The sequence below is a fragment of the Alosa alosa genome, chromosome 11 (genome assembly GCF_017589495.1).
Source record: "Alosa alosa isolate M-15738 ecotype Scorff River chromosome 11, AALO_Geno_1.1, whole genome shotgun sequence".
NCBI classification, from domain to species: domain Eukaryota; kingdom Metazoa; phylum Chordata; class Actinopteri; order Clupeiformes; family Clupeidae; genus Alosa; species Alosa alosa.
In genome coordinates this window covers 2,161,576-2,171,970 of record NC_063199.1, presented here as the reverse complement: position 1 = coordinate 2,171,970, position 10,395 = coordinate 2,161,576, and the positions used below count along the sequence as shown (strand labels likewise).

At 40.7% G+C, this 10,395-nt stretch overlaps 1 protein-coding gene across 1 annotated transcript; it reads right to left on the bottom strand.

The window, feature by feature from the left end:
• Window positions 1–4,368: 4,368 nt before the first annotated feature.
• On the bottom strand, window positions 4,369–9,944 carry si:ch211-284k5.2 (uncharacterized protein CFAP97D2). Its single transcript, XM_048257136.1, has 4 exons — window positions 9,792–9,944; window positions 9,499–9,580; window positions 9,199–9,317; window positions 4,369–4,561 (listed from the first exon to the last, which is right to left on the bottom strand). The coding sequence occupies exons 1-4, from the start codon at window positions 9,893–9,895 to the stop codon at window positions 4,369–4,371; spliced, it is 498 nt and encodes a 165-aa protein (XP_048113093.1). The 5' UTR covers window positions 9,896–9,944.
• Between the last annotated feature and the right edge of the window lie 451 nt (window positions 9,945–10,395).

Sequence of the window (10,395 nt, the reverse complement as noted above, 5' to 3'; positions counted from 1 at the left end):
TCAGAGACAGGGCAAACTTCTACCACCATTCCCAAAATGTTATCCCAACCAATTTAAATAAATTTGCGCTTATAACGAGGTGAAGCGCGTTCCCGAACAACTTCTTTTCCTCTGAGGGAATGTCCAATCTTCATCAACAACATACCGTTGTACCTTACGTTGTCTCCGTCTGTAACGTGGAATCTAATAGGCTAATTCCAGCTGGTGCCGGAAACGAACACCCATGAAACGCCATTTTTGTAAAGATGGCTGCGATCAATTTCAAACTTTTTTGGCTGAAGTAGCTAGCCTAGCATGGTCCATTGAAATGAATGGGGGCGGGACTTAGTCACTCTCTCCAGTTATATATAATACCTCCATGGCCTGTACGTCTAGTATCAAACCATAGGGATTTCTATTGGCTGACGCCGTGGACTTCATCCAATCACAGCGCTCTATTTTGTTAGAGAGTCTTAAGGCGGGCTTAACAGGATAACGGACAGTCCTGCGACGTGAACAACAAGGAAGGTGGCTATGGCGAACGAAGAGCGGTTGTTTGAATCGGCGTTGGCGTCAACTTTGGAGGAGTTGGACTTGTGCTTTTCTTTGAAAGTTGAGCAACACAATGCACTTAAGTCATTCCTTTCGAAGAAGGATGTATTTGCGTTTTGCCGACCCGGATACGGATATGGTCGTAAGCTGGCCTATTGCATGCCTAGGCAGTTTGAAAGACAATTCTCTGCCCGCCCCTTGGATTAAGCGAGGTGAATGGTTCGATTCCAGACTATACATTTCAATGATATAGGATGGCCCGCCAGGCTACCCAACACCACCAATTGTTAACAAGTTTTTTTTTAAATACTTTTATTAATATTTATTTTTATCAATTTTGTCGAGAATAGTGAATAGGATCATAAACATATGATACAAATCTCATCAATAGTCAACATATGATAGGCCTACAAATGTGCTGAATATAATGATTTTAAATAGATCTGCACCTAATCTCACACACAATCGTCTTGTTGAATGCAGTGATCTTATCCGCTAGGTGCTTGTCTTTGCCTTGTAACTGGAGATTTAACTCATTGAGCTTTCCAAAAATATCGCTAAGATAGGCCAGCTTCGTCAAGAAATGTTCATTAGTGAGCGTGCTTGCAGATTCAAACATGCGCTCTTCCTCCAAGAAGAGGCTTGACTCGAGCTTCGAACACGCCGACAGCGCCGGAAAGCCACCTTGCCTCGCTGTGAAACAGTACAGCCTTTTGGTCAGCTCCCATCTCCTCTCAAAGTGCGGAGAATAGACACGCTTTTAAGGGCCGGGTCTTGATGAAATTCCCCACTCTCACAACCTCGTTCAAAATCTCATTCAGGTCGGTAATAACTAAGCTGCCTTGACACGAGCGCTTCCCTATGAATAACACAGTGCGTCCATTGCACATCGGGTGCTACCTGGGCCTAGGCTACAGATAAAAAAAGAAATAAAAAAAAAACTATCCACATCTATCTCCCCTTATACTGCTCATGCCACATATGTTTTGTCATAGTATAATCTGTATTTGGGACATTTTCTCAGTGCCTGTAATCATGTGGACATCAAAGCACACACAAAAGATGATTGTAGTTTTAATCGGAGTGCAACATAATTAAATGTTGGCAGTGTTGATTTATTCATTTATAAGGACAACACACCTTAATCAACATTTCTGTAAATGTGTTAGCCAGCCGGCTAATTTCCAGCTGCAGTCCTTTGGCAAGATGTTCTAGCCATTAATTGACTTAGCCAGTTGTTATTAAATGCCAAGTTAGAAATAAAATCTAAGTCACAAAGACACAACAAAACAAAACAAGGAAACCCAAAACAAGTCAGCTTAAGGAAACAACAACACAAGACACGCCATCCATCATATAGGCAAAAACAAAAACACCAACACAAAGAAGAACACAAACAAAAACAGGACATTAACACAACCCCCATCATTGCTTTCATATACAGTTTTGCTACTGGTGTTTTTTAAATACAGTGCCTATAAAAAGTATTCACCTCCCTTGGATATTTCCCCTTTTACTGTTTTTAGAAATGGATCAATTTAATTTGGTCTTTTTTTTTTACAATCATACAAAAATCCCCTCTTTAATGAAGTGATCACTTATTTTGCATTATAATTTTTTAATTAAAGGTTGTATCAGCGATAGCGGGGATACATCACTTCTGTTGGAGTTCAAACAAAACAGAGAGCTAGCTTGCTGCTCCCTCCCGTGCAATTGAAACTCTCCTAAACGCGCATCTTGTCGGTTATTGGTTGTAACACTTTATTTTGCCTTTTAGTGGTTGCCAACTAGCCTGGTGTTACCATCCTACGTACTTCCGGCCAAAATTTGATTTCAGCCTCGCGCGTAGTCTGGCCCAACCCACAGTATGCGGTTCGCGTACGACCGCGCCAATCAGCGAACAGTTGAGTGATGACGCGGAACTTGCTTGCCGAGTTGCTTGTAGTCCAGCGAAGCTTGTAGTTCAACAGCATAGCAACAATGGCGACGGAGGAAGAGACGCTAGAAGCTATCCGCGAAGTTGTCTCAACTCATCACGCAATTAAAGCAGGAACAAGAGGCTTGTCTTGACAATTTTATAAATGGCAAGGACGTCTTATAACTCTCCTTCCAACTGGCTTTGGGAAAAGTTTGATTTATCAGATGGTGATAGCTAAACCTAAACGCACAAGTGTACTACATGCATCACTACTTATCATGTTTTCAAATAAACGTTTGCTGCTCGTTATTCTCCCCCCTACTCTCAAATTACCTTAACAAAATCAATGCGGCATAGGCCTACTTAAGGAATGGAATGTTAGCTACTAGCTACCCTACCGAGCCGGGCTCAAGGCGAGGCGGTGTGTCTTGACGTGAGCTAGCCGGTTACCGAGCGGAGCTCAAGGCTAGGCTGCTGTGATTGTGCTTGACTGGGACTAGCGGTTACCGAACTGGGCTCAAGGTGTTTTGCTCCGTGTTTGTGTTTGACAGAGGCTAGCCTGTGGCCGAGCTGGGCTCCAGGCGAGGCTACCGTGCTTGTGGACAGTAACGTTAGCCAGTCACCGAGTGTGGCTCAAGGTAGGCTGCGTTGTTTTATGCCGAACAACTGTTAGTTTAACAGAGCAAGCTCCAGGTTAAATAACACGTAGGTCGTCAGTACAATCCAACTTATCCGAGAGTATAGTCTGAACAGCCCGTGGAGAGCGAAGTAAGCTCCGGCGAAGTCACCGGCTGCGTGGGGAACATCAATCGTCTGTTAAGCGGCGAGAAGAGATAAGAGGGAAAACTGGCGTGTGACAAGAGCTGATATAATCTCGGCGACGTGATGCTTTTGGTATACAACTCTCGGTCTGTGGCTGGCGCAAGTTAGAGATATATCCACTATGAAGAGACTGCCCTGGCGGTCAGGTAGCCTGCATACTAGCCAGCGGTCTGTTTACTACTGAGAGCAGAAGTGGGAAGCGTAAGAGCCTGAAGCGGAAGTGGTAAGCGTAAAAGCCTGAACTCCGGCGCACAGCATACGTCATTACCAAACGTTGCTGATTGGTTAAGGGAACTCCAATGATTTTAAACCTCAAAATAAGCATCCGCCAACTATGGAGACAGATTATTATTACTTTATTCCAGACTGTATGACGAAGAGAAACGTAGTCACAGGCGGTAAGGACCAGGCTAGTTGCCAACCCTTGTTGGTAGCAATTGTTTTTGTGTACAGATCTTGGAACCTAGGCTGCCTACAGAGACACATTTTTTTGATGGCCTGCTTATGGAGCAGGCAGCTAGCGGATCGTTAGGAAAGATTAGATGAATGTGATAATTTATGTTTGGGCCTGAAATCGCTGATACAACCTTTAACATCAATTTGTAAAAATCTGCTTTCACTTCAACATTAAGATATTTGTAAATTATAGTAAAACAAAGATTATTAAATAATAAATGAAATTGATCAAGATTCCGTTTATAAAAGCAGTAAAAGGGGACATATCCAAGGGTGTGAATACATTTTATAGGCACTGTATCTAAAATTTACCAGATAATATTATTCTAATTTCACTCTTGTTTTTTTAAATAAGTGGAGTCAAGAATAATCCCAAGATATGTGAGACTGGTCATAGTCAGGTGCAGTAAATGTCTTTCTAAAGAAAACATGCAGACTTGACATTGAGATGCAAGTGTGAGTCAACCAACCATTTATGTACATTTGTCAGTGTTGCAGTAAGTCTGGCTGAACATAGATAACTGTGTCATTGACATACATCTGTACCTCACACCCTGTGCATACGAAAGGTTACAGTTGTAAGAGTACTGATAATAAAGAATTCTATAATTCAATTTTATGTGGTACACAGGATGCCACATTTATGTATTTTTTTTCTTTGCCAATTTGCGTGGGTACCTTGCAATGTCATCCCTTTGGTGCTCTACATTCTTCCAGTCTTCCTGCCACCGTTGTTGGCAGTAATCAGATTCACATGCTCTTATTCTCTGTAGGATAGCCTGGTTTTCACAACTCACTTGCAAAAATTCTTTTTGTCTCCTTTCTGCGTTCAGACTGCTGAAAATGAAAATGATCATTAACCTAAAACACACAATGGGATGCAGAAATATCTGCAGTGGGTTGTATGATAGGTGGTTTTTAATCTTGAAGGGCAACTTTCAGGTTAATTTAGATTTGTCACTACATTTACACACTATATTGCTCAGAAAGGAAATACAAATATGTTTATGCATGTTTTAAGTAATTTATGAGGCCTACGACAGAAAATTGGTTGAAAAAGGGTTATTTTTAAGCAGTCATTTTAACACGACATTCTTTTCATGACATAAAAAAGTACAACTTAGTAAAAAAAATCAGATGACAGAAATACACCATGTCAGCACATTGCCTACCTAACCACGCTAATATTTACGGTGTCCATAAAGTTAGTAGCCTACATTAAGCTAGCTGGCTATGTAGAAACTGGCTTGTCAAAATAAATGACACTGAGAATGGAAAAGGCTGTGATATGTGTTGCTACCTAAAAAGCATGGACGAACCGTGTAATTTGTACAGACAAAGTTATAAGCTAAGTGACAATCAAGGTAGTCTGCTGTTGTGGGAGACCATGGCTATCGTTAGTTAGCCAACATTAAAGGTTGGGTGGGAGATCATTTCTGAAGCATTTTCTGCTCTATTACCTGAAATTCTCTTCCCAATTTAAACAAATTAATGAAATGCTCAGACATAAAATATATATATCAGTGTTTCCCACAGAATTGAATTATATTTGTGGTGGTAGGTTTGCAGAATTAACTTAAATGCAACAGTTTTTAGCAAATTAGCGCAGCGTGGTTATGATGCTAACCAGATTTAAGCACAATTTAGTACAACCTGGAAAACCATTGTGTGGTGGTCAATGTTGATATTGTGGTGGGCTGCCACAAATAAGTCAATGTATGGGAAACACTGTATATATATCCACATATGACTGATATATATACGACAAATGAGCTTTGTGGCTTGCTTTATTTAACATGGTCTTATGGATAGAGAATGAGAGGGCAAATAATGTAAACCAAGATGAAAACTTTGAAGTCTAGCCTTTATTTTAAACTTCACTTTTATTATCTGTAATGAGGCAAAATTGTCATGCTGTTCAGTCAGTACCATGAACAGTGTAGAGTAGTTTGAAACATCTGTGTGTTTCAGTGTAGCCAGCCCTGGTTGAGCTATAGACCAATTCGGCGGAATCCGCAGCACCATTCCATCGAGAAAATGAATTCATAATTCACCATGTTTAAAGTAATAACAATAGTAAAATAAGAGAGGCAGAGGAATATGATATAAAGAAAAGAATGTTATATTTTTTTTAGTTGAGGGGAACCCTTTAAAATATTTACTCTTTTACCTTTTATTAACCCCTAATTTTTTGCACTTTTCCACTGCACTGATTACGTATGATGGCGTTACACTCAGAAACATCGGAAATTAATTGCCTTTTTTTGTTTCGGGATGTTTTAATCGACGATTCTACCTGGCCGACTGAGATTCTCCTAGATGCATCAGGGAACCATGGAGATGCATCTCGGCGCAGAAGTAAAAAACACAGAGGAAAACGAGCCGGGGCCCGTAACAGATTGAGGAATAGAGCTCATAGGCCTCCACTGCCTAGCATTCTCCTAGCCAATGTCCAGTCTCTTGTGAACAAGATGGATGAACTAAGAGCGAGGATACAGTTTCAAAGAGACATCAGGGACTGTAACATTCTATGCTTTACTGAGACATGGCTAACTGAACTTGTACCGGGCTGTGCCATCATTCCGGTGGAGTTTTTCTCTGCTGCTCGCTCTGACAGGACTGAGGAATCTGGAAAATCGAAAGGTGGCGGTGTTTGCATCATGACGAACAGCAAGTGGTGTGATCCTAGAAATGTCACCGTTCTCTCAAAGTCCGGCTCGCCTCATCTAGAACATCTAGCTGTCGACCCTTCTACCTGTCCCGTGAGTTTACTTCGGTAATATTCAACGCTGTCTACATTCCTCCACAAGCCAACACAGATGCTGCGGTTTCAGAATTGCAAGAAGTGTTAAATAGACAACAACACACGCACCCTGAAGCTGCGCTTATTGTGGCCAGTGATTTCAATCAAGTACATCTGAACCGGTCCATGCCTGAATTTATTCAACACATTCACTTCCCTACACGTGGTGACAACACACTGGATCACTGTTACACACAGTTCAAGAACAGTTACAAAGCTAAGTCTCTACCAGCTTTCGGAAAATCAGATCACCCCGCTGTTTTCCTACTGCCTATGTACAAACAGAGAAGTCAGGACCCCCCAGTGACGAAGGAGGTCAAGCGCTGGACCAGAGCCCGTCTACGGAGAGCCTGGCCACTCCATATTAAGTCCCATTGTACCTAATTTTGGTTGCAGTTCCACCAGATTTCCACTGGGGGCGATCGCCATGAGTGCAGAATGAATGGGAGTCAATGGAGCTAGACGGCTAAATTTGTCTCTTTCACCTGATTGTCATTGACAAATCTCAGATTAGCAGAGAAGTATAAACCAGAAAAAAATAACTCACACATCAGATATGTGCATTTGACACCCACACAACCACATGTGGGTGCATTGTTGGCTTCAAAAATGTCATGGGTTGCGGACCACAGGTGCTTGGGCCCGCCATTGTTACAGTTACAGTATTACAGTACTATTGTTCAATACCCCCAAGACTGTTGGTAAGTAGCATATATACTTCGAAAGATATCCACCACAGAATGTGACCCTTTGACTAGTTCTCGGTACCAGGTCCAAGACCTGTATTCCTGGGGGGAATGGTTGAATCAACATCCCCTGAACTTGGTGGGAGATCGTTGGGGCCAGGTAGGCTTTCTCTACATGTCTCAATCTACATTTCCAAACTGATGAAAAACATATGGATTCCTTAATATTGTTTTAGTTTACTATTTATTATTTGCGTCTGCCTCTATTTTCCCGATCACTCCCCACTAAGAGGTTTGATTGACAGCATGAGAACAAGAAAGGGGAGACAATAGTTTTTATCAAATTTCTTTCTTTTCTATTGCGGAGCAAGATGGCTCTGTTACTGTACGTCATGGGCATAAAGTACGCTCTCAGCCAGAGCAGACGGCATTCTGATAAGCCAATTCACATTGATTCTATGAGCCCATATTATTACAGTAGGTAAAGTCAATCATGCTTGACACTAATTGTAATAGTTTCTATGCTGTTAAAAACTTTCAAACTGTCCTGCTTTGCAACTATATGTACATGAAAGGAATGCTAGAGGATCACAGAAACTTGGAACATGTCCAGACATGTTAAACTTAATTTATCAGAATTTCTGAAAACTTCCTTATGTAGCTAACAACATAAATTGAAGGATTTTTTTTTCAGGTTTGGGGGTGCACTAGCACAGTGATAGCATTGACATATGGGTGTAGTGCCCACAGGGACCTATACGTGTCTGGTCTGAAGTCATTTCCCAACATGAGCGTCGGAGCCACTTTTTATAATTGTTAGTTTGGACCCCCCTACTTTTGCCATGCAAAATATCAGTGCTGTTTTAAAACTGTTCGTGTAATATCTCCGACCCTCCGACTGTTCGTGTAATCCATTCCACTTGATTACAAATGCTACAATACACACACACAAATGAGTGGTCAAATTCTAGCTACTGAGGTAGCCATTGGAAGATTACAGCTCAAAACACTTGTGAAAGCCTTCTCGTTTTGATTACAGCGACGCTAGGTAATGTCAAATCCATGTTTAAGTCAATAAAACACTGCTAACATTAGTGAACAGTTTTTGTGAGTTCCCGATTAGCCACTCCGGGCCTGCATTAAACATTCAAGAAATTAATTTAACAGATATTGCAACTGCATGCAAGGTTAACTAGGCCTATATCATGAGATTATTAAAGCTGGTTCTGAATTAGTCATTGAATCAAAAGCTTTACTTGCATTTTACAACCTGTTAAAATGTAGGCTACCAGAATTCAGGAAATTGCGTCTAGTTCATACAACCCCCCAACCCCCACTCCACTCAACTGTCCCACCCACGTTAAAAAAGCTTCCGACGCCCATGTTTCCCAAACCCAGCCCATCTCTCTCTCCCACCTGCTTCCTGTCTGATCTCTATTGTCCCATCAATAATGTCGGGGAAAAAAGTCATGATACTGTAGGCCTAGGAATGGTTGGGAGCATATAACATAATGTATGGTCATGGAATTTCTGAAATATCATGGAATTTTGGAAAGTCTACTCCAGACATTGAAAGTCAGGGAATTTAATCATTTTAGGGGCAAAGTCATGGAATATCAGGGAATTTTCTCTAAAATGTACTTGCCAAAATACATAATTACAAATATATTTCCACTCAGAATTGGTGTTATTAGCTTTACTGCTTGCTTGAGTAGTTGTGGTTAGTCCAACGTTTATTCAATGCCCATTTATTCATCTCCCTCTCTAAAAAAGTAAAAGATTCTTGAACGCTACGTGACTGTTCTGAAATCTTTGGTCGGTATATTGTACCCTTCATTATATAGTATGGAAATTCAGTTTTTTTGTCAGGTGAAGTCAGGGAAAGTCATGGAATTTTACATTTCAGTTAGAGTGGGAACCCTGTAGTGAGAACTGTTCTGAAATACTTTTAAAATAACTGTATCTTCACCTAAAACACCAACCTGTGTTCAGAGTAATAATTCCTGTGGTCCACCAGTCCCCTTGACCGCATAATATCAGCCAATCTGGAGGAGAGGAGACGGTTGTCCCTCTCAATAATGGCAAGTTTTTCCTCCTGTAACTTCTCACAAGTAAAATATATCACTTGTGAGGCTTAATACAATATTGCTTGCAATAGAAATTCAATCAAAATTACAAAACTCTCGCAATACAAATTTTTACAAATTACCATCCCAACCTTTTGAAGATATAAATGCTGTTAAGGGTTAAATCGCGGTTAAGACTAAATTCATAGCTCCTACCTGTAACTTTTTCAGTTTCAGCTGAACATGCAAGGGTGTCTCAATACCTTTGGTGTCAACAACTGATTTTGCATTTTTTGACCTGTATTGAAATATTTGAAAGTATTAATATGTACCACATCACTATACACAGATACACAAAGTTGCTTGATGGTCTTTTGGGCCCCCACCAACCATCGACTTCAATGCAATGCTGCCACCGTCGACTTCAAGGCACCTTATCCTAACCCTAACCCTAATGCCAGGCAGCGCTGCCTTGAAGTTGACGGTGGGGGCCCAAAAGACCATATAACAGCAAAGTTACCTTACTGCGGTGCTCTTCATAGTATGTCTGGTCCCATTTTTTCTGGAGGTACTTATTAGTAGAAGGTTTAAGTGGCTGGTAGGCTTTGTGCATGTCTGTTCCACTAGTGTAACACTTGTTTCCTGTGAATCCAAAGCCCTTTCGCATAATAGGATGTATAGAGGAGTCTTCACTGGTCTGCTGCCCTTGTTGCTATAGTGATAATGAGAAGACGTGAATTATTTATGGTTGTTACCCACTTACTTGCCGTGGATAAAGGACATAATAGACTGAGCATACTTACCTTGTTATTCAACAAGAAATAAACAGATAAAATAGATCTAATCATCTAAAACACTTTGCTAAATTTGATGTAAAAAAAAAATAGCCATAAAAGAGCAAGATGTTTACCCAAATGAAGTTTTGCATTTTGGAAGACTGCATTCTCCTTTTGTGGCTGATCAAGTTACCCGTGTTGTTCTTTCAGAGTGTAATAATGTTTTTGAAAGGAGGAACAGCAGCATTATATATTTTAATGAGTAAGGAAATAATTGAGTGCATTATCAAATTTCAAGATTTAAGATATCATATTTAGTGAGTATATGACCGTGGTG

Excerpts from the sequence above, each read along its gene's own strand:
- si:ch211-284k5.2 (XM_048257136.1), bottom strand. The coding sequence starts at position 9,895 with ATGCACAAAGCCTACCAGCCACTTAAACCTTCTACTAATAAGTACCTC. Across the intron at positions 9,581-9,791 it reads CGCAGTAAGGTAACTTTGCT|GTCAAAAAATGCAAAATCAG; the intron begins GTTATATGGTCT and ends ATTTCAATACAG. Across the intron at positions 4,562-9,198 it reads AATTATTACTCTGAACACAG|TCTGAACGCAGAAAGGAGAC; the intron begins GTTGGTGTTTTA and ends CATTTTCAGCAG.